General features: G+C 36.6%; 1 protein-coding gene across 2 annotated transcripts in view; it reads right to left on the bottom strand.

Annotated features, from left to right (window-relative positions):
* Positions 1–24,635, bottom strand: part of Prkg1 (protein kinase cGMP-dependent 1) — a 1,194,090-nt gene that overhangs the window by 1,102,015 nt on the left and 67,440 nt on the right. The window contains exon 1 of one of the 2 annotated variants that reach the window (XM_047552477.1): positions 15,114–15,771. The exons of the other annotated variant lie outside the window; for it this stretch is intronic. Coding sequence (XP_047408433.1) covers positions 15,114–15,424 — 311 coding nt within the window. The 5' untranslated portion in view covers positions 15,425–15,771. Of the gene's footprint in view, positions 1–15,113; positions 15,772–24,635 lie in introns of those variants that run through there. 2 annotated transcript variants of the gene reach the window in all.

Raw genomic sequence — 24,635 nt, 5'->3', positions numbered from 1 at the left:
TTAGTTTGGTCAGTTGAGCTCTTTTAACACTGATAAGATTTAATGTTAAATATAATAACAAATGCTCCACATTCGAATACAACTTTAAGATTCTAAACTGCATTGAATAAACCCTAAATTTACGTCACATACTCATTCCAGTAAATTGATGTCATTTGCAAAATGAAATACCTGTTTATACGAAATATACAGAAAAGGCAAATTTAGGAAGGTAAGAAGAAGTTCAGTGGATTCCTGAGGCTGTGAGTGAAATAGGGAGTGACTGCAAGTGGGGACCAGGTAATTTGGGGAAGTAATGGAAATGTTCTAAAGCTGGATTATGGTGATAGCTACTCAATTCTATACATTAACTAAATACCCTTCTACTGAACATGTGTAGTGGGTGAATTTTATGGTATGTAAATTATATCTCAATAAAGCTGTTAAAATTTTTCTTGTACTACATGACACATTTCAAAATGAACCAGTATTTTCATTTTTATTCTAAAGCTTTCCATTATCAGATCATCATCATGACTGTCAAGAATTTGTCCAAGACCATTAATGTATTCCTCCACAGACTAACAGGGATGTTATCATTGCTTTTACTCACAATCATATTGTTTTTGAAAAGACATCTTGAGATGCAGAATCAAGGTCATTAACAGAAAACATTTATAAGCTAAGATTATGTTCTGTGTCAGAGAGCTTCTCAGTCTGGACAGCAAATATTCAAGTTGGGAATAGATGGTTTTCAAACAGAAATCCATTATCAGTGAATAGCTTCTATGCAAACATTTCAGGAAACAGAAAAACCACTTTGCTCTAAATATTTCTGATGGATTGAAATCAAATCATTAAAGCATTCAGTCTTTAAAATCTTACTCAAGAGCATCCATTCCATAGTCTATATATTTACAATGGCTGTATGTGTTAAAACAAATGTTAAGAATGTATTATGACAAATTCACAAAATTGCATTTGCAAAGAATGACCACCAAAGAGTCTTCTTTAAAGTACATACCTAATTCCCTAGGAATAATGCAACTATTTTCACTATCATTTTTCACTAGTTTAGTTCAGTTCAAATTTAACCAATTCATTCTCAACTTCATTGTAGATCTACAACTGCTTGTTGATGAAATAAATAGCATAATTATGGAAGTTCAACCTTACCTATGTTCAAGTTTTCTTGTCTATGGTTTAGCCTACACAGAAGTCATGTAGAACTCTTGCTGTCACTCAATCTTCCTCTGAGTCATACCCAACAAAGCCAAGCTGGGTTGCACTGGGCTCTGCTCCAAGACCTTGTCATTACTCTGTTTTTCCATCTCATTCGCTTCAGTTTAGAAATGTTCACAACCCTTTAGTGAAAACTTGTTTCATAAAAATTATGGTAGTAATTTGGGCTGGGGTCGTGGCTCAGTGGTGGAGTGTCGCCTAGCTCATGTGGGCACTGGATTCAATCCTCAACACCACATAAACAAATAGAGTGAGGGTATTGTGTCCATCTACAACTAAAGGATATATGTTTTTAAAAATTATGATAGTAATTATAACTTCAATAGCAATTATGAAGCCCTTACTCTATTTGGGCACTGAGCTGACTCACAGACATTATCTCTAATCACAGTAGATGTTATAATTCTCGTTTATAATGAGAAAACGGAAACTCAGACAACTATCACAGGGGTAAAGTAGCATTTGTATTAGAACCTATGTGCTTATCCACTGTATGCACTGTGTTCTGAACCTACCTACTTATGATTTCCACAAATGTATTACTGAACCACAGGACTCTGGATTTTCAAGGAAAAGTCATGAATGCATTAAGGCCACACAGAATATGGAAAGGGGTTGAATTGAGCCTGGAAACCTACTGAATTTACAGTGCTGTCACTTAGGCACTACTGGACTTGGGTTATATTGCCTCGTCTCTTTGCTATTTCTTTTTCTCACCTGCAAAATGGAGATGAGCTGTCCTTTATTCTCTCAGATGTTTTGAGGTATAAATGAAATCATACACATATTCATTTTTCTAACCAATAAATACAATTTATCAAATCTCATTCTCATCATATGCCAAGGCTACAGCTGCACTGGTACATAGGCCTTCCAGAAAAATAACCTCAGACACTCACAAAAGCATGTGATTGGGTGAGGCAAAAGGTTTTTATATGATTGGGTATTCCCAGGTTCCATCCTGAAGAGCTAAGAGATGATATGAAAACAAAATCAACATTTACATTTTTCCTGTTTTATTTCAGTTAGTGTTGAGGTAAGCATCTAATTAAAAAGTATTTTGCCATGAGTTTGATGGTGCCTGTCATCTCATATATTAAGAACTATGAGACTATTTGGATAGTCAAAATGAGCAAGTTATTACCCTAAGCTTGACAGAATTTTGTTATGTTTGCAAAAATAATTAAGAATTTTAAAAGATTCTCCTGTAACTATTTCCATTAGTTCCATGCTTGTATGTCTTAGCAAACAATCCCTCTACTTTTCAAGGTTAACCAATTTATATGGTTTTATGTTGCAGAGCTTGAATCTAGACATTTACTAGACCTGGAGTACAAGTGTGCTTCTTTGGATAGACACTTTACAATCACAGATCAATCAGTTGAGAAGGGACTTTTTAAGTCTCTGCAATCCCAGAAGTGAAAAACTGAAATGGTTTCAGAGATCAGGCAGATAATACAAACAAGGGGCATGAGCTAGATGAAGAGAGTATGGAGTGGTGGGGACTGTGAGGAACTGGGGGACACGGGCAATCCAGCAGACCCACCAGAGCATTCAACTATAATTGCCAGACACTTTTCTGGTCAAACCAAGTACGCCTCTAAGCTCTGTGGAACCCAATGACATAAATTTCCTACTTACGATTTTTTAATTTAAAGAACGAAATATCTTAGGAACAGGAACATGAAGAGATTTCATTTTCTCTTTCATTTGACAAAGAATTTGTTGTGTGCCAGCTCTGTTCTGGGCTCTGAGGATACAGATGAAGCAATGGTGACACTGCCTTGTTTTCATGGCATTTACCATCTTCTAGGGGAAATAGATGTTAACCAAATAATGATCAAAGGACAGAAATTCAAACCCTGATGGACAAGCTGAAAGAAAAGCACACACCACTACAAACTCAAACACTAAGATCTGGGAATGTGAGTCTGACCTATGTGTGCTGGGGCCAATCTGTGTGGGAACTGCTCCAGAAAAGGCAGTATCTCCCGTGACACAGATTTCTAGGGATAAAAAAATACTCGTGGGTGAGAAGAAGAAACATTTACTACTGCATTGCCTTCCAGTAGTTCCTTAATAAATATTTGGTAAATGATTGCACAATAAACAAATGAAAACCAATCCATAGAAACTTTTATTATCAGAACAAAGAAGGAGAAGGTATTTGAAAAACTTTCTAATAACATACAATAAATATGCTAATATTAGGGGGAAATAAGTAAGAAAATGAACCACTGACAAAATGAGGGACTGTTTCTTTAAAATGGGAATTTGATTCAATACAAATACGCATGGATTACTTGAAATTTTTAAATAAAAAATGCAAGAATAATTTATGAAAAAATACTTTTTTATGTATGAAACAGCAATAAAATGCTTTAGGCATGAGTAGTTGTATTGGATAACAATTTGAATATAGATGACATACAGCATTATTGTAAGAATAACTATTGGAATACTAAAAGGAAATATCCCCATGGGTATCCTGGGTACATAGGCATATGGTATGTGACAAATTTCCAAAGAATTATATAAAAGGAACAAAATCACAAAAGGAAATAGAAAGTACGACTTCTACTTAAAAATGCATTTTGCAACAAATATCTAAATAACATAGTATAAAAGTGAATGAACATGAGCTCTGGGTTCACAAAGACCTGCATTTGAGCATTTCAGTCTACTGTTTTATTTTAGGCAAATTGTTTAACTTCTCTGTGCCTCATTTTCTCTATCTGAAAAAAATGAAATCGTAATAGCACTAGATTATTATGGTATTAAATGATATAGCATGTATGCCTTAGACTAAGACAAATAGCTTTAGTAATTATCACCATAAATAATTGACCAGTAAAACACGGTTACAAACTATTACTGCTTTAGTTTTACAGAGAATTTCTCTAAAGAAAAGAGAAATTATATCTTTGTTCAGAAAAGAAAAATAAAAAGATAAAGGGGAAATGAAGAGCCTAGTTTGAACAAAAGAGTTTTTAATATGTTCTTCCCCTTCGTGATGATAAAGCAGTGAATTGAACAGTTAAGGGGAGTCAAGAAGGGAGAGAGAACTTGTCATCAACAATTTGAAGACTCACTAGCAAGAGTTCACCCAGATGTTATTTAATAATCTCTAAGTCCACCTAGCAGAGAATCCCACTCTTGCCAAGACAAATAAATGTATATCTGAGTCCTTTTCCATCCATCAAACTGACAGTAACCCTTAGGAATCCAGAAGATGGAGTACTTTTGTACTATGATAGATGATTTACATGGTACAGGACTTCAGTAGTAGCACCCAAAGATAAGACAAGTCACAGAAGAAAAAGGGTCAGCTGAAAAGGGGAGCCTCCTCTGTGATAAGCAGTGTCTTCAAGGAAGGTTCTAGCACTGTTCAGTTTTATTCACTTCTCTGCACATCTTCATGATATTTTCAGTGAAATATTCCAGTATTCTTTCAATTTCTTCATTTCTTTAGGGTATAGAAGGGTTATCCTGGGTTGCTTAAAATAACCATTAATATGTTATAGATGAACTATAACTGTTGAAGGAAATAACAGAATACTCCTCAAATATCAGAATTTTCTGGAATAATTTCTTATAATTATTCATAAAGACGTAAACGAGTACACACACATTTAATGTTTCTAAGTGCCTCAGTTCTCCATTTCTGGGAGTTTTTGCTTTAACTAATTTTATTTCAAAGAGCATGAACTCTTGTCAGTTGTCTATCAAAAAAGAAACATTTTTAAGCAAGACTTTTCTCACTGAAAGTGAAAAAGAGAGGGAAATAAACACATTAATGGCTAATCAAAGCAACAAAAAAGCAAAGACTGGATGAATTCATGAAGTCCATAAACAGCTGACCAATAGTTAATAAAAAATGATCCATTCACAGTGAGCTTGTTTCAGAGTTACATCCATTCAGTTTTACCCCAACCAGTGCTGCATGAACAAGGAATCCTTTAGTTCTTCATTTCTTTTTTTCCCTATGTAAGAATAGATGTCTCATACTAAGTTACGCTAAAACATCTGGAAGACAGAATCAGACAAATTATACTTTTTATGTCCTACTTTCCTTTTATGACGAACAACAAAAAAAACTGAAGTGATATTTGAGGACAAGAAAAATGAATATTTCCTGATCAAGGCTACAACTGTTTAAAAAAAAAGTCATAGCATAGTTTCTTTCACAATATTTCTAAAGCTTTTCAGATCTATAACAAGAAACATCGCTCATATAAATGTATGCTGGAATTCAGCACTCTATTTCTATAAAGCTAGGTATTAAATGAATGACTAGGAACTTTGAGGTATTTTTTTTTTCATTTTTCACTGTACCATACACTCCAGGGCAGGAGAATTCTCTTAACTGCTCAGAACTAGAAATATTGTATTAAATAAAGCCCATTTGCTCAAAATAAAGAGGGGCTGTGCTGAATGGATCTTCCATGAAAAAAAAAAAAAACCTACTCTTACTTATCTAAGTGTCTTTATGCTTTCTTTTATAAGCTTTGATATCCAGACAGTTCCAAACTAAGAGGATAGTAGTTACCTAGAATGAAGACCATGATTCGCATTCACATTATGTTCCATGATCCATTGTGCATGCACTGTGCATCTTAGGGTTTATTCCTCTTCACATTTGCTTATTTTTCTCCTCCCACTTACATAATGAGCTGTCAGGGCTTAGCAAAATGGTACCTGTCACTTTCAGATGTTTAATATTCCTTCATGCAAGATATGGTGACACCCTTGTCAACCAGCACAAGGCTAATCTAAGGCCATCTTCTCTTTCTCACCACAAAACAAAATGTGTGTGACTCAGACACCAATGGTTTAGGCAGTGTGACTTCTGAAGATTGCAGTGTGGTGTTGTGCTTCCTTTGCAGCGTGCTTGCCAGCCACCTGCAGGTGCAACAGAGAATGACTGATCCACCCCACACTTCATCTATAACAACAGTTCCAGAGGGGCAAAACTCAGAATTCCAATTTTTCTCTCTTGCCATGACAATCCTTTTTTCTTTCCCCTTAGTCCAAACTTAGAAGCACTGTCGAAACCATAATTTATTGATAAAGCTAGAGCATTAGGATGATGTAGAGTATATCCAGAACAAAAGATGCTTTCCCCTTACATTATCTCATTATTCCTTGGCCTAGATCTGGTGAAATCTTGATATTAACATAATACAATTGTTTCGCAAAACAGCAAAAGTACTTTTACTTAACTAGGGTATATTTGTCATCACTGACATTCAACAAAATTAACCAAATGAAACCGACTGGCTCATACTATAATTACTTCATATTCAAAGAAGAAGAACATTGCTACCTCTAAAGAGCAGGTATGGTATAGAAGTGAGAAAATGAAACTGAATATTATGAGGTCAATAACATAAGAAGATCTGTCTTGGAAACATAACCCTAGAAAAATAATTTAAGCTATTTACTTGTGCTGGGCATATTCCACTTTTATGTAGAAATTAATGCAATTACATATGTCTTACAGCAAATCTGAGAAGTTTAATTTGCATTTTTGATCTTTAGACAAAGGTAATTAACATCCTTTTTATTTTGATGCAGGCAAAAGTATACATTAACACTAAATTGTCACTACCTTTCTTTTTTCCTGCTTTAACTCCCATTCTTTCCTGTCTTAGAACAAATAAGCCCAAAGACAAATATTTTCCCAGGATCCTACCTCCAATTTTGCCCACCATTCTGATCCTAACTGCTAATGCATAATAAGTGTACACATGCTTTGGGTCATGTTTCTTTATTGTTGCTAATTCCTCTTATCCCTCCCTTTTAAGTCCAATAACCAAATGCACTATTCACAATGGAAGTGTTTACTTCCCTTATGATTAACTTCCCTGTGTAATTAATGTCCCTAATCCCTGGGCAGCTTTATTACATCTCTTCTGCTTTAACATACTATCTGTCAGCTGAATACATTTTCATATTTTAGAAGAAGAGAGAAAGAGACCACTATGCTCCTCCTTGCTGACTCTAAGAAGATGATTTTTACTAAAAAAATATTTGCAATTATATTAGCTATTTTCATTACTTTCATAAAATGCTATATTGGCTGATCCTTGCCTGAGAAGATAATGATTAAATTACAAATGTAAATAGGCTCCTATCAAAGTCTGTTAGGAACACCCTGAGAGTTTTTCACAATGATATAAGGGGAAAGAGGACAAGAAGGAGACACAGAGCTGGCCACAGGGGCAGCAGTGAGGTCTGGCAACTGGAGCTAGGGCTTCTTATCCCCCCAAGAGCCTTCCTTACAAAGACACCCAAGATCCCTTACTGCAGGTATCATCTCAGACCTCTCACCTGCCAGCAATGCCCAAATCTGTGCACTCAAACAAAACCATCTGGATAGGGGGCTGAGAGGTTGATGTGCTTGCTCTGCTTTCTCTGAAACCTCCTTAGAAAGTACTCCTCAGCCTGAGCTCAAGCTGTTTGCCTTAAAAGGATAAAATATCTGTAGGGGGAAAAAAATTGTAGCTGGCTGCAGAGGCATCACATACCAGAAGGAGAGGCGCTACAAGCCCAGTACTGCTCTTCCAAGAGACTCTCATCAGTTTCGTCAACGTCACAGTGCCCTGCAGCAGCTGGGACCCAAGGAAACAGTCTTACTGGCTAACAAGGCAGCTGCCCTAGTGAGAGTGGAAAACAAACTTGTAATGATGACTGATCCTAATATGTGTCATATTTGAACTCTGGCCAGGACTCGTGGCTGGCAGGAAAGGGGAAATATACTTCTCCATTGAACAGAGCTGCCCGCCACTTCTACGTGCCCTGGGTCTCAGCAGGTAACCCCAGAAATCAAGTGAAACTGACAGGTCCAGATGCTGTGGGAATCACAGAGCTGGAGTTGCACAGTTCCACTGCAAGTCAGGGATTTGGGATGGTCAAAAGGGACCAAGGAAGGTGCTTCCCCAAAGACCGGGAGTTCCAGTAACCAGTAGCAACCAAAGTTGAATGGGCTAACACAGAGGTGCTCAACACTGACCGCATATTAGAATCACCTTAGGAGCTAAAATAATATACCTATACCTCAGGTCCACCCCAGAACAATAGACTCAGGGTCTCTGGAGGTGGTACCCCAGCAAAGACATTTTTTAAAGCTCCCTAGGTGATTCTAATGTGTAGCTAGGATTGAAAATGATAGGTTAGGTAATTATTACTTACTTGGGAGAATAATAAAACACTAAATATGTACACCTATAATTTGGCAAAAAATTCACTACTGCCTGCAAGCCCCTAATGTTCAAAGGTTTTAATCAATAGAGACATTCATTTTTTTGGTTGGGAAATTTGTCCTGGTTCTTTGTTTAATATCACACACAAACATACCAACATAAATACACATCCTGTCATCTTCCTATCTGAGTGGTCCCCAAACTTTGTTGTAAATTGATGTAAACTTAGGAATTTTTAAATGATGCTGATGCCTAGCTTCCACTCCTAGAAATTCTGATTTTAATTGCTTTGGGGTAAAACTTAGGCTGGATATTTTTACAGTTCCATCAGGTGATCCTAATGTGCAAACATGTCTGAGAACCAAAGTTCTAATTCCTTCTACTTCTCCCAAAGTTCTTCAGCTTTCTATTTAATTCTGAGTAAGCAGATATTATTCTAGATGCTATTTTCTGAAATTGTCTAATCCTCACACCTTTTGGAAAGCAGATGAACACAGCAGTTAAGGAGAAAGGCTCTGGAGTTCAAGTTCAGCTTCAGTCTTGTACTAAGTGTCTGACCTTGGGCAAGCTGCTTGGCTTCTCTAAGCCTCAGTATTCTGTTCCTCTTCTGTAAAGTGGGGATAATCTGTAACCTTCCTCACTGAGAAGAAAAAGAGAGTTGAAAGAGATGTTCCATGTTAAGCACCTGAGCAGTGCCTGGCACAGTGCGAGCCCTCCATAAATGTTAACCATAATGATGACGATGGACATGCCATTTTTAAGCCACTAATTCAGAACAATAATACACTGACTTAGTGCCCTCATTCCATTCCTCTGAAATGTGGACTGCACAAATAACACCAAGTTCTTGCTGATGTCAGATTAAGGGATATTTCAAAGGGACCATGTAAAGCATTCAAAACAAGCAAGGGTCTAAAGGAAAACATCTCCATGATTTTCTGCAAGTAATTCAGTATGGTCCCCCACGAGGGCAAGCTTTCAATATACTCCAACTGTTGCCTTCATCCACAAAGTACTTGCAAATTCTGTTCCAGTATTAGGGCATATTTACACACTTACAGAGCCCATCACTGCTTTCCAACTTCCTTGCAAATATGGTGAAGCTTTAACAATAGTCACCTTGTTTTGCCCTTTCTTGTCCCACTCCCCCACACACACACAAACACATCTCTTCTTCCCAATTTACTCTCCTGCTTTTTTCATATTAATAACTACGATTATAAGATCCATTCAAAAGCAAGACACTTTGGGGAGTGTACTATTAGTCCCACCTTGTGTTAAACATCTGCTTTATGTAGCTGCAGATTTTGTGCTATTGTTTATATTTACATGACAGTTTTGGAGAGAGAACATTCCTCCGCTCTTACAAACAAAATTATACTTAGAGAGTTCAAACAGGCTGCACATACTTAACTTCTCAGAAAATATATCTTAAGGAGATGGTGAGGAATGCAGTCATTACAGGAGATGGTGAGAGGGAATGAGCTGGTGTCAGAAGGCTGGGTGTGAGGAAGTAGAGAGGGGGAAGTAGAGAGGGGCTGTCAGAGAAGGGGTGGCAAACACTACCAGCTCAACAATTCAGATTAGGATTCGAAATGGCACAGATGTGATTGCATAATAAGCTGTTGAGCATGCTGGTAAATGCTGCTTTCAGCATGTGCTTATTTGTCACATTGTCTTGCATTCTCTGAGCTCAGAAGGTTTAAGTCAGAGGGTCTGGAATGCTAGCAACAGGCCCAGTTCCTTGGGATGGGTAGCAGCACCTATGGTAGAGATGGCAGAAAGAGCAGCAGCCTGGTGTTCAAATATGGTTGCTAGGATACCATGGAGACCCTCCATTGCTAGGCAGACAGAGGGGAAAAAAAAATATGTCCATATGCCTTATAACCCGCAAACAGCAACAATAGGAACATCGCCTGTCTTCTGCCCATTCCCGTTAGGAATCCAAACACAACTCTTAGTGAAATAACAAGTGGCAGGAGCTTGGAAATGTGGCCCAGTAGTGCAGGGAAGCTGGTCATTTATATTCTCAGACAGTGTTTAGAGCTATTTTCATTATAAACCCCGTTTTAGGGGCACACAACCTGACTGCTTCAAAACACCCAAATAGAATTTTAGCAACCTGATATCATACATTTTTATAAAGGCTTCTGTGACTTCAGTTTTACTGCATAGACTGTAATGTCAAATTAATGGTCAAACTTATATTGGAAACTATTACAATAACGTTAGGTCAGAATCTAACTCCTCCACAAAAACAGAACAGATCACTTTCAAAAATCAACTTCAGGTTCAATTCTCCCAGTTTTCCTAGGTATGTGAGGAATCTACAGTGCTAGTCTGTGGCATATAATTAGATGCTTTTCAATGGGAACATTCTGAAGTGAGTGAAAAAGGGAACGTGGTTTCTTTAAGAGTAAAACTTGGTTTCTTTAAAGGTTTTAATCATCTACTGCTTGCTTAAATTAAATATTCTTACCTAGTTACTATAGTTATGACTATTATCAGTACTGTGCTGATGGGGGTAGAGAGTTGGGACCACATTCTGAGATTCAGAGCTTACTCGAGGGTAACAATTAGTCCTGGTACAAAACACACACACAATTGATTTGTGATTATTCTAAAATCAAGCAGAAATGCTTTTTTATCTACTTTATAAAATTATAGAAACCAAATTTCTCCTCTCTGTCCTAAACTTGCGATTTCTCAGTTCCTTCTACGGTGTTTTAGTATGGTTATTAGTTGCTGGCATTGCCTAAACGTGCCCTGTTTCCTTGCTATGGCTTAAACTATTACCTCCCCCAAACCTCTTGACCTCCTCATCCTGCCTCATCTCATTAGCAAGCACCTACATCAAGGCTACTTTCAAATACTTACTTTAAAAACTTGCATCTCTAGAAGAGTTTCTGATATCACAGAATTTAATGGGATCTACATATTTTGCCAACTGTCTTAGTTATCTCCCCTGCAACTTACCTTTCTAAATTTTCTAAAATATTTACTTATAGTCTTGTTAGTGCCTTGTTAACCCCTCAGTGGCAGGACAAGATGTATCTCTCATCTCTAATGCTTTGCAATATTTTTATATGGCAGACATCAATAAAAATATTGAACTGACCTATAGGGAATGTTTGGAATTTAATTCCTACCTTTCAAGAAATCTGTTTTAATAGTATGCCATCTACAATTATATTAAAATTCTAAAATTCTCTTGACATCCTACAGAATTGAGCATACAGCCTTGAGGAAGATTTATTTCTCTTGATATAATATTAGTGTCAAAGTTTAGAATATCAGATAAGATTTTTTAAAAAAAATTAATGCCTCGGAAATTAAATATATTTCTTTTCATCCTCCATTCTTCCAATGTACTTTATAATTACAAAGTGAAACAGGACAAAACATGCCATCATGCTCTGAAATACAGCTACCTCAGGGGTAAAAGGAAAGAGTTTTACAAAAATCCAGAGATGCTAACAAGTTATGATAGGAACACAAGTCTATATAGTCCCACTGAAATGACATGAAGTCTATGACAGCAAAATGGAAAAGATTTGAGAACACTCGCAGTAGGTAAAGGGTTTTGACCAAATATATCAGATACCAGATATTCTAATCTAGTCCAGAGTCCATTTTCAGGACTGAAAAGTCATAAAATAAAATTACTTTAGAAGTGGGTAAGAAACGACCAGTTATCTGATTTCATAAAATGGGATGCTTGGGTTTTGTTGTTGTTGTTTTCATTTTTAAGGGTTTAATTGACTCGGTTTATGCAGTCTAGTAGTCTTACATTCTCAAGTAGCTATTTGGTGGTAGTGGAATATAGATTCCAACTTCCTCCATCAGTTCTTTGCTTCACATTCATAACCTAAGAAGGGCTTGAGGGCTCTATCTATACAGGTTGTGAAAGAGACCCACAGAACCACTCCCCCAGCTCACAGATGCAGCAGGAGTACCGTGGCGTTGTACTAGAATATGACAGAGCCTTCTTTCCAATCCCTACTTTAAAGGGAAAATTCCAAATAAAGAGTGTGCAATCTTAAGAAGATTAAAGTTATGAAGTTCCATTTTAAACTACTTTTCAAATGACCAAAAATCACTAAGAAGACAAACATCTTTTTAAAAAATTATAATCCTCAAAATACAACCTCAGTAAGCAAACACTGAACAAATGTATTTGCATACATCAGATAATTGAATGGAACATCAACAGAGCAGTTACCTATATCTAAAAGGGCAGACAACCAAAAACTAATATGAACATGAACTTAAAATCAATTTTAGCCAATTTGGACGGTTTCATTTTAATTAGAACTCACAATAACCTGTGTGCAATTTTAAAAAAGATAACTAAATTTAAGTTGCATTACAGATTAAATATAAAGACATAAACACTTGTTGCCAGAAAATCTATGTGATCAAATTATTCGAATGAAGTAAAGTGAAATAAAAACAAGTCTTCCTCAGTTTGGCAAGTTTTCTGAATTCTGTGTGGAGCTATCTTCTACAACTGTTCCAAAAGTGAAAGATAATAGTCATTTTGCATACAATATATTTCTTTTTCCCCCTAAGAAAGGTACACTCTACCACTCCAGCCAATTTTATTCTCATTTCCTTTATGTAAGTGTGAAAAAAGAACAGATGTTTTTCCAAAATTATTTAAGCTTGGAAGACATTCTATCATTTTCTTCAATATAATCCTTCAAGAATCACAAAAACCACCATGGCGATACCTTAACAACTGAGTTCTTTCAAATGCAAGCTATTAAATAAATATCAGAATGCACAGCATTGTTCAAAAGATAAAATGTTTATTATAGTGGAATGTTGTGAATTATTTGCCACACCATTTCATTTTCTACCAGACTTGAAAAAAAATCTAATTATTCTACATGTCAAGTATTAAGAGGATTCTAAAACTTGCCACATTCTACAGTTCATTCCCTGCTGCCTACATTTCTTTAGATCTTCTCTGATAGAATGTTTAACTGGAGTTATCAGCTAGCTTGATCATACTTCATTATAAAACCTATTAAAATGGTCTTTCTTTAAAAGCAGAGCTTGCTCTGTGTTACTCCAAAGTCTTGCAGATACTAAAATGAGCTCCTATAGAATGCTTAAAGATGCAAAGATCTGTCTTTGAGTTATATTTTCATTATGCAAAACCTGGCCCAGGAGAGATGGCCATGTACCTCATTAGCTAAAATAGGCAAGCATGTCAGGACTACAAATTAATTTACCAGAGAAAGTTGCAGTGAAGTCAGATCATTCAGGTTTCTAAGACAGGTCTAAGTCTACTGAACTATTAGGGCCACATGGTAAGCTCAGAATCTCAGAAATGTTTATCCTTATGGTTTCTTCTCCACTCCTTCACAGAATACAAACTCCTCCTTAAGCTAAAACTACATGAACTGCAAACGTTCCATGGGAACCACGATAGGTACAGCTCTAAAGTTTCCAAAAGTATAATCAGTTCATACTCTTGACCCACCCCCCATCCAATAAATATGAATGGAGATAATAAAGCATTTACTCTTTCTCCTTATATTAATTCTTTATGTTTATGAAGTTAAGGGTTCTAAGGAACCTTGAATTATTATGTAACATATGTCATCCAGTCAATGTGATATAGTTAAAGAGTAAAGCAGCAAAATCCTTTGTTTTATCAATTATGTCATTATCTATTAATTAAGATACAACTTATTTTGGTGCTCTTACTCATTCTCAGTTTATCTCATGGCTTGCTGCTTATTCTCCAAATGGACTCTTGAGTTGAGTGTTGTATAACAAGTTTCATTCAATTTTCTCATCCAAGTTATGAAGCCCACTGAAAAGGGAAGTACGGGGTTCTCTAAAATGCTGGAACAATACCAGAGTGGTTTCATTAGAAGCCAGGAGTAAGTCAGAGGATGTGTCCACATTGTAAATAAAGGTAAATACACTTATCTGTATTTGGCCCCGGAAACATACAACCCTCTTGGGAGATGGATCTGTTCATTAGTAATCATAAAAATTCCTTCAGAAAAATAAGCAATATTCCCCCTCAGATGTTATGAAAAAGAACATTTTTAAAGAATCAACAGACTAGTCTTCCATTTATGGATTGTAAATGTCATCCAATTCAGGAAATCAAAAAGCCTTTCCTCTTATATGCATATTTACGTATTTTTGCACTTTGAGGATGACAGAACATCAGGTTTGAAGGGTACCAGCGTGAAGCACCAGCATGTAGAGAAATCCAGGAGAGCCACGAGAGCACAGAAAGTAAGAGTGGTATCAGACGCATTTCATTTCAAGTCTGATGAGCCTGCATTTAGATTTTCCGGCTCGGCAGGTTTGCCAGAGCTTTGGGGATATGGGAGGGTTTTATTCATCTTTCACACTCACACACGCGGTGGGACACACACCTGGGCCACATTCAAACTCTAGGTACAGTAGGTGGCTTGTCAATGTATATTTTTAAAATACCTTGGCATCTGACAAAGGCATGAAGGCAACGTATGTGCAGTGAGTGTGGCTCTGAGAAACGTGCACAACCCCGCAAGAAGTGCCCGTGAAAATGAAACATTTCTGAGGATGAGGACAGACATGGCAAGCGGGAGGGGCGGGGGCCGACAGACAACACAGAGACCCGCAGCTCCCCACGGTCAGGTTGCCACATGGACCCGGCGCGTAACCCCTGCTTACTGTGGGCTCTTGGGGTAGAAGGGCAGGGTCACATGGCTGAGATCCTGGATGTCGAAGGCGGTGGGCTCCGCGGAAATCGCCTGTCGCTTGGTGCGCGGCTCACCCTGCAAGGTGCTAGCGCTCTGCTTCTGCGCCTGCTGGGTGGCCGGTCGGATCACCGAGCGGTACTTGTCCAGCTCGTTCTGCAGCTTCTGGATCAGTTCGTCCTTCTGATCCAACTCCAGCTCCAGCTCGTCGATGAGAGCATCCCGCTGCCTCAGCTCCTCGATCTTCTCCTGGAGCGCGTACTGTAAATCCCGTAGGGTGCCCATACTCCTCCGGGCTGCCGGGGCTCCTTCCTGGCGCTGCTCCGCGTCTTGGGGCTTCCTCCCCTCTCTGATCAACTTTCCCCAAAGTCGCCGCTGCCTCCGGAGAGCAAAAGCTTCCTAGTTGAGACCAAAGCCAACCCTGGCTTCTGAGCATGCCCAGTCCGCCGGCTCCAGACACCGAGAGTTTCAGTGTGCAGATTCCACTTCTCTGGGCTTTACCGAGAGGCTCAGTGTGTGGAGATCAGCAAAACAGCAGGTCCAACACGGGATTCAACCTAAAACGCGGTGGGCGCTGTAGCGTTGGAGAGAAAAGCCCAGAGGCGCCTTGGCCGGGGAGTAGGAAGAGGGACTTGAATGGGGGCCCCTCAGGCAGCCGCTGATGTTCCCGGGTCACTAGCGCCGGGCGCTAAAGGAAGCCGGCGGCGGCGTGTGTGGGGAGCCTGATAAAGCTTTGGGGCGCGCTGGGGGGTGTGCAGGCGGAGCGAGGCGGGAGCACTACTTTGCGGGTAGAGAGGTAGGAGGAAGAGGACAGGAAGGACCCGGAGCAAACTGGGGAGGCGTCAGAGGGTTCCAGAGTGTACCAGACTTGAAGATCTTAGACTAGGATCCTGGCCATGCTGGAGGGCAGGGTGAACTATGCATCCTACAAGCTCCGAGTTCTCGCAGGTGTTTTGACCCTCGGCGTCCCCAAGAAAAGCTCCGGGGTGATGTGACTCTGAGCTCTTGCCTCTACCACTCAATCTTTCCCACGGGGAGCGCCTCACACAGGTGGCTAAAGCTTGCAAAGAAACTTGCCTCTTAGGAGATGAGAGCGATCAGTGCCTAGGAGGGATTCCCCCTTATATCCAGGTTCCTCTGGGGAAGAGAGGGTGGAGGAAGGGTTCTGAAATTCTCACCCCCATCCCACAGACATTGCTACTCTGCCTCCTCCTGCTGCTAGTCTTCTCCTTTCTGACCCTTCGGAACTCAAATCAATGAACTCTTCTTAGTGCAAAGGCCAAAACGGATTTGGGCCCTAGAAGGCTGCTCAGGCACTCCTTTATCCCACCCTCTTGAGCTAGTGTCCACGGGGGAGTTCACTGATAGGCCCTCCTTCTTCCATTTGCTGGTTTTGGTGGAGAATGGGTGGTGGCATAAAATCATTGCCAACTTCCAAAAAGTTCATCCTGAAACTGAACAGTATCTTTTAAAATATTGCCGCGGTAACAACCATGTTGGTGGAAATCTTTCCACTTGTATGGCAAGGTAGGAATTTTGACACAACTTTGAAAAAGACGGAAAACAGTAAAAAGGAGGGGAGATTATAGGGTTTATAGGATACTGTACAGTAAACTAATCACTAACCTACCTCTCTACCCACTCACACCTCCTTCCCTACCCACTCAATACTTCCTTAAATGATGATAGTTAGCATCCTTTCTATCCAAAGATTATTCTTCCAACATCATAGGAACACATGTTTAGAATTCCCGAAGTATTTACCTAATACTCACCTAAGTTCCTAATATTTATCTAAATCTTCATCAACTCACCCAATTTTATAGTTTCTTTATTAAAAACTTTTAATTACTATTCCTGGGCACTCAATACTAATCATCCTCAATGTTCAATCTGTCCATTCTTTACCACTAAAACAAACTAGATAAATTATGAATTAAAAATTAAAAATGAATTGTAATGCAGAACTATTAGCTAGAATCAAAAGTTAGCCAAGGTTACTTGCTCAAAAAACCTGCTCACTTTTACTTTGAAGATGCAACTCTGAATCTGAAGGAAAAAGAAGAGAAAGAAACAAAGAAAAAACAGCTAGCCACTGGCATATTTACAAGCTTTTTGATTTAAAGTATACTTGTTTGTAATTAGAGGTGTAAATGACAAAATATATACAATCCTAAGCATTCTTCCACAGAGATTATGATCTAATTCTCTTAGTGTAGATGACATAAGACATTTAATTTGTCTGCTTTCCAACACAAACATTTTTGGAATTGCACTTATTTCAGAATGTAATATAGAAAGTGGATAATTCCCGAAACATTTTCATTTGTAATGAATAACTTACAAATAGCAGTAAATAATAGTTCTGACTTATTGTTGTCTTAATTAAAAGTGAACTAAGTAGAAGTACTGTGACTTCATGGAACTGACTATATTTTGGAAAGTGCTTCTGTCACAATTTCCTTCTCCCAGGCAAAAGTCCAAATTCTTATCTTATTTTAACCTGTGGGAATTTTTACTTCCTGGGAAAATGTTTAATACTGAATGACATTTTCTTATAGATCTATATTTGGGGTCCATGAGGCCAAGAGTTTATATCTAAAAATGTATTAGGACCAATTAATAGGGGACATCATCAGACAATTGCTAAGCAAGGCTTAGTTTTTAGAGTTCACTGAGGCTTAAATAAGGTTATTTAATGTCTGCAAACAGAACAAAGTAGAGAAGATTCCTCCTCCTTTGTACAAAGCCTGTCTACAGGTACTAACACATTTTGACCCCGAAGATTCAAAAGAAGCAGAGATTTTAATCAAAAGTGAGATTTAAACACTGAATCATGTAAGTAATTTTCACTATTTAGTATAATTATACACAACTATAGGATGTATACATGCTACACTGTCAGTTTAAATACAATTTTCATGATACAAAATATGTTTCACAATGAATCTAATATTGAGATTCAGAAATCTGTCATAAAAACAAATTAAATGACTGAAAAGATACAACTCCTACAAATGAATTACACTTTAAAAATATGTTCAAAATATAGAATACATTATTCAAGATATAGACTATATAGAACAACAATGTATTATGTTAGCCTGTTTTATAAAAAAAATTTTGATTTTTCCCTTAAAATCTTTCTAACTGCAAAATTCAGAATCTGAAGTTTTTCTCTTTCATTCTTAAAATCAACATTTATTTTCAAACATGGTTTTAACTGATTGTTCAGATTTTAAGGGACCGTATTTCTATCTCTCAATCTTTTGAGTGATTCTAACATTTTCTTAGATATCTTTTGCATGGTACTTGGTAAATGCTGGGAATAAATTTAATATGAAAAACAAAGGTCCTGCCAATTACTTTTTAACAAGGTATCTTTACTGGGCATTCCATAGGAAATTTAACTGGTTAAAGTATAAAACCAAAGATTAAGCACAAGTCTACTTTCTTCTCATTAGGAGGTATCTATCACAAATCTGGAGTGGAGTAGAGTGGGATCCATGATTGATTCCTCCTCTCCCCACTGTCTAGCTAGGATGAAACCTTGATGTTTAGAACAATGCAATTTTGAAAGACCCAAGTTCAAACTCTGGAATTCCTCAGTTAACTCACAACCTGTTTTCAGCAATCTCCTTTTGCCATGGTTTAATAGAAGAGAAGTTCTGCTGATAGCCAGACCAAATTGTGGCATATTAAATTCCAATATTCTCTTCAATTTTGCACCCAATCCTTATGATTAAGAATAAATATTGCCATTCCTTTCTAAATGGAATCTCAGGATCATTTCATGAGATACTTAATAAAGTAGTTATTTTAAAAAATGAAGTGTGTTATCATCCTTCACTAACAACATAATTAACCTAAAGAGAATAGTGATAATTTCACTATCCACGTGTCCATTCAACTGGTGCTTCATTTCCTAGAAGAATCCTAAGTTTGAAATTTTCTTCTGCCATTTCATGTATATATCTTGAACAGGTAAAACTAAATAAACATATAAAAATATAGCTGAACTTTTTAGGTGATGGAAGCCACCCCATGAAGAAGATTACTAAAACTAACAAGGACTTCTAAGACTCTAGATATGAAGATTACTATTATTGGCAGACATATTTGCTTGGCCCAAGTTGCTAATAACATTCAAGACCACAATGAAAACAACTAGCTTCTTTGCATTTTTAATGCAAATTAGGCCCTGTTTGGACAACCCAACAAGTTGAATATTATTATTAATTATTATTATTATTTGAGAAAACAGAGGTACAGAATCACCTGCTTAATGAATGGCAAAGACTTGATTTGAATCTCAACCATTCTATGTAGAACCCAAGTCTCTACTCCTTAATACCTCAGAAGGACTTCTGAGGGTTACTGCTGTCTTGGTTCTGGATCCAGAGAGAGAAGAGGATTCTTAATAAGAACTAGCTTGACTTTAGGGTTGGGAAAGTAGAAAGAGGAGAAATTTGGAAAATCCTAATGTGCAAGAACAAGATTTTTTTCAAAGTCCTTTTTCCCAAAACAGTCTTCATTCCAGCACTATTTTATCCTGGTTGAGGGTAACAAGCATGTACCCACTTTCCTCTTACTGACCTGGTTTTACTACAAAAATTGCTTGGGATTGTCCCAGTTTTACAACTAAAAGCCCTAAGTACTTCTCAGTCCTGAGCAAACCAAGATAGTTGGTCATCCTATTTAATTCAGGATTGCTGAGCCTCTTTGTTTTATAAATATTTTCAACTTTTGATTTCAAATTCAATGATATAGCAAAACCAAGGAAGAGAAATAATGATAATACCCATGATTTTAGGTACATTATGAACTCACCTACACATTTGTTTGTGTGAATATATTTTAGAAAAGCAATTATCTTATTTTAATGTATAGTAACATACCACAGAAATTATCTTTGGACTGTAAAGGGGAATGAGTCAGACAATAGAATTTTAATTATACTTTGATGAATTAGAAGAAGATTTGAGGCTTTTTTTTTAGTTCACTGTTTTTATAGAAACAAACTTAGGTTAGGTTCCTATGCATTAAGCACAGTGATTTAAGTATCCACTATACTCTTAACTCCTATAGAATGGAATTATCCTCACGATTGCATGGGAGAGGTAGATTTGGTCATAAGGAATATATCTATCCATCTAAATGGATATAAATAAATGGATATATATATATATCCATCTAAATGGATATAAATAAAAATTCTAATGGTCGGTCTGTTTTGAAGTCATACTACTATACATAGTAAGTTCTGCACAGAAAAGTTCTGATGAAAAACTTACTGTAGAAAATTGGAAAGTAATAGTGCACTGTACAGTAATCGCTAATGTGCTTAGCATTTAATACCCAATTAGTGTCATGCCTAATATTAGTTGAAATGAATTCTTATATTCTACTGCTTAAAATGATGGTAAGTAATTTCTGAACCTTAGTCTAAACTAGTCCTCATGAAAATCCATGCACTAAAAGTAATGTGAACACTTCTTTCTACTCATTAGTAAACAGTTCATTTCCAAGGGTCTGAAGAAAGAAAAGGTTTGTTTTGGTTTGGGTACTGTGGATTGAACCCAGGGATACTTACCTACTGAGCCACATCTTCAACTTTTTTATTTTTTATTTTGGAAACAATCTCATTAAGTTGCTTAGGGCCTTGCTAAATTGTTGAAGCTCACCTTGAACTTACAGCACTCCTGTCTCGGCCTCCTGAACCGCTGGGACTACAGGCATGCATCACTAAATCTGACACAAAAGGTTTTATTTATTTATTTATTTTTATATGGTGCTGAGGATTGAACCCAGTAACTCACACATGGTAGGCAAGTGCTCTACTGAGTCACAACCCCACAAAAGGTTTTAAAGAAGAAAAACTTTAGATTTCCTGTTTTAAGAATGAATGGTATGTTTTTAAATGCATAATATTTAATTTAAAATGCTTTATTCACAAAATTATTTAACTGCATTTAATCCCAAAGAACATATATACAAGCATACAACATCATAATGTCTCCCATATATGATTAATAAATTAATTTCTCATTTCCATTTCAGTAATTCTTTTGGTATATTAAATTCACATCATTTACTATGTAAGCATTATTATTTTTCACAAAATATTGAAACATTTGCAAAAGTAAATTTGCTTTTGAAAACAGATTTACTATCATGTGGATTATAGAAGAATAGCTCTGGAGTAAATGATTTTTCTTTTTTGTTTTGGTTTTATTCCAGGTAGCACTTAACAGCTGATGTAACTTGGCCATCTTCTTCCTACATGCTTTGTAACCAAAAGTTAAAGTTAAAAAAAAAAAAACTAAATTATTCTAGTGAACTCCTTTAAATCAGTAAGGTGGGAAAGTACTGAAGATGCACAACAGTCAGTAAAATAGAAGTTTGAGTGAACGAAAATTTTCTCAGTCAATAAAACAACTGCATTGGTGAGAGAGAAATGTGAGAATGTCAAGGCTTGGGGGTGAAGCGGGAATTGCAATCAAAAAACACTCAGAAGGAAAATACAAGGAGGTAGATCATCACTCTCATTAACTTAATGGGCAAATAACTTTCACCTAACTTCAAATTAAGGAAACATTTGATTCTGTCACTTTTATACAGTCATCATGAACCAGAAATACAGAAATTCACCTTTCTCGTGACAAGCCAATGGAACAGTAGGCTGGTAGAAAAAATGGATATCATTCCAGGGTCAAGATATTTGGCCTAATGTTTATGAAAGCGTGATAAGGATATATGTCCTAGGCCAGTTATAAACTATAAAATCATCAGTCAACTTGCCTAATGTACATGTTTAGAGAAGATTCAGTAATTCCTTCCTGGTCTAGATTGGATTTTTTAAAATTCATTTTTTCAAAGAATAAGCACTTGATCTGGCAACAATACTTTAAATATTAGCAGTTCAGATTCAAATTCAAAAGACAAATGTATTAACACATATATCAAAAAGTTTCCCCAAACAGCAATGTATATATTATATAGCTTCACTGATTCATAAAAAATAAATATAAAATAGGGACTTTTATACTTTTTTGGTAAAGTGCAGAATAGTCGGTGTCTGTCTTGAGTCATTGCATTATGTAAGAATGTTTTCACTCAAAGATCAGAGTTAATTTAGAAAGTTATTATGGAAAATTCATCTAAGTTTTCCATAGAATACAATGCAGCCAAAATTCTAACCGTCTATCTTCCTTAGAAAAGCGTCTTTGTTGACTACCAATTTTAAATGGAAAAAATGACAGGGGAATCTTCAAAACACTTTATTCATGGAATGTTAAAAGTAATTGCTGCTGTTAGGAACATAGAGAACTCAGTGGAAACCACTTGTTTTCACTTTCCAGTTTCCATCAGTCAGACCCTCCCTCAGTAGAAAGCAACCAGGATTCTCTCCACAGTCAGCCTGAAACTTACTTAATCCAACAGTATTTCAACATTCACAGTATTATTTAATTCAGTTACTTGATATTGCTTTCAAGCACACTCACAAAAAGCACACACACATAGAAACAGTCAAATACAGAGACTTAAAAGACCAACATGAACATGCCATAATTTGACACCCCACAGTTCCCTACCTCCTGCCGAAAAAAGAAAAGAAAATGTTGTCCTTAATTCTTAATTCATAATGGATATCACAGAATTTTCATTTAGAATGAACCATACCAATTATTTAACTCAACATTCTAATTTGAAATCTAAAGAAACCTAAAGGATACTAAATGACATACCCAAGACAGAGGTAAGTTTCGAATTCAAGTCTCCTGATTCTCAGTATAGCATTCTTAAAGTTATATTATTCTTTCACTTGGTCTTTTTGCACTTACTACACATAGAAGCCTGGTTCAGATGAAAATTCTACTTCATGCACCTTAGTAAATAATATTTAGGCTCAGTTCAGATCATTTCAGTTTACTACAGAGAACAAAATATATTAAAAAGTCTTTGAAATATCTAAATAGTTCTCCAAACCATATGTAACTATTATTGATATTATGGAGGTCCACATAGTGATAAAAGATCAGTTCTGTCTTGGTGTGAGTCTGTGTGTTTACACATGTCCTACAGGCATCCATACACTAATGGTATGAATATGAATCACACTCCCCTGATCAAAAGTAAAGTAGACAAAGGGGGATTCTTCTCCAATTTCTTGCATTCTACCTTCTTTGACAAAGTTATTTGGAGAAATAAGGTAACCATCACACTTTTTCTCTTTAGACACAGCTCAATGTCTCCTCCCATTACGGAGTTTTAAAAGCTCTTGAAAGATTAAAAAAAAAAAAAAAAAAGAGCAAGTTTATCTCTACTTAATAGAAAATGACAGTTAACACCCTATACCTTACAACAGAACTCTCATGTTTGAGTCCCTGAAATCATGTGATTGATCTTACACCATGGACATTTTTAAGGCACAATAACTTTAGAATATACCAAAATGATGTTCATTTAATATTTTCTAACAGGGCCCTCCATAAAATTTTGCCAAAAAAAAAAAAAATAGGGAGACAGTAAAGATATTTTGAAATACATTGAAAAAATAGCTTTTACAATTTTCACTATAGTAATATTTTCTTAGAAGTAATTTTGTGTCTGAAGATTCAAAGTATACATTCATTTAATTAATAGTCAATCTCCAAAGTAAATTATTAACATTTTACCTAATTTTCATATTCTGGAATCAGAGGATATCTATTTGTGGGAAATGGAATATTTGATGAACAAAACACAAGTAACCAAGAAAGAGTGTACAGTAACAGCTGGTGTGATATTCAGTGGTTAAAGTAAGCTGTGCCAGCAACCTAATGACTGTAATTCAGAGCTCTCAACCATCAAAGTATATACTTACAGCTCAGTGCTTCCTCTAAATGTGAATCAAAGAAGGTTCCTCACAAAGGTGATAAGTGAAATGAAAAAGGGCTCCACATTCAAAATGTTTTGGAGACACTGAGCTAAATGCTTTTGGTATTATCCTCAGTACTTTTAATTTTTCAGTCTGAATTATGAATCTCCAAAAATAGACAACATGCACATTATTGGTATAATCTAAATAAATAATAAATATACACAATTGATTTAAACTAGGCTTCAAGTTTGTTGAACTTGAGCATTCATAATATTTAATTGTTTAAAGATAAATTAGACAACTTATTAAAAGCTACCAGCATGTTCCCCATTTATCCCATTTATGAAGTTCCTTACTGGTATCTATATACACAGCAATATCTGGTATAAGAACACACAGTCCTGGTCTCACCAACAGTACTGCCAACCACCAGTATCTTCTGCCTCAAAACCACAATTTGCCCAGCCTGTGACCACAGCCCATGACAAGACATTAAACCATGAACATATTACTAATTTGGTGCCAACAGGAAGAACTCGCATTGCCAATGGACCCATGATCACACTTTCTCTGTTTAAAATGAGGCTGGGTTACAGGACTTGCTCAGGTTTGGAATATGTTCAAGTAAAATTA

Source organism: Sciurus carolinensis, chromosome 5, assembly GCF_902686445.1.
Source record: "Sciurus carolinensis chromosome 5, mSciCar1.2, whole genome shotgun sequence".
In the NCBI taxonomy this organism is placed as follows: Eukaryota; Metazoa; Chordata; class Mammalia; order Rodentia; family Sciuridae; genus Sciurus; species Sciurus carolinensis.
This window is presented reverse-complemented; position numbering and strand designations above follow the sequence as displayed.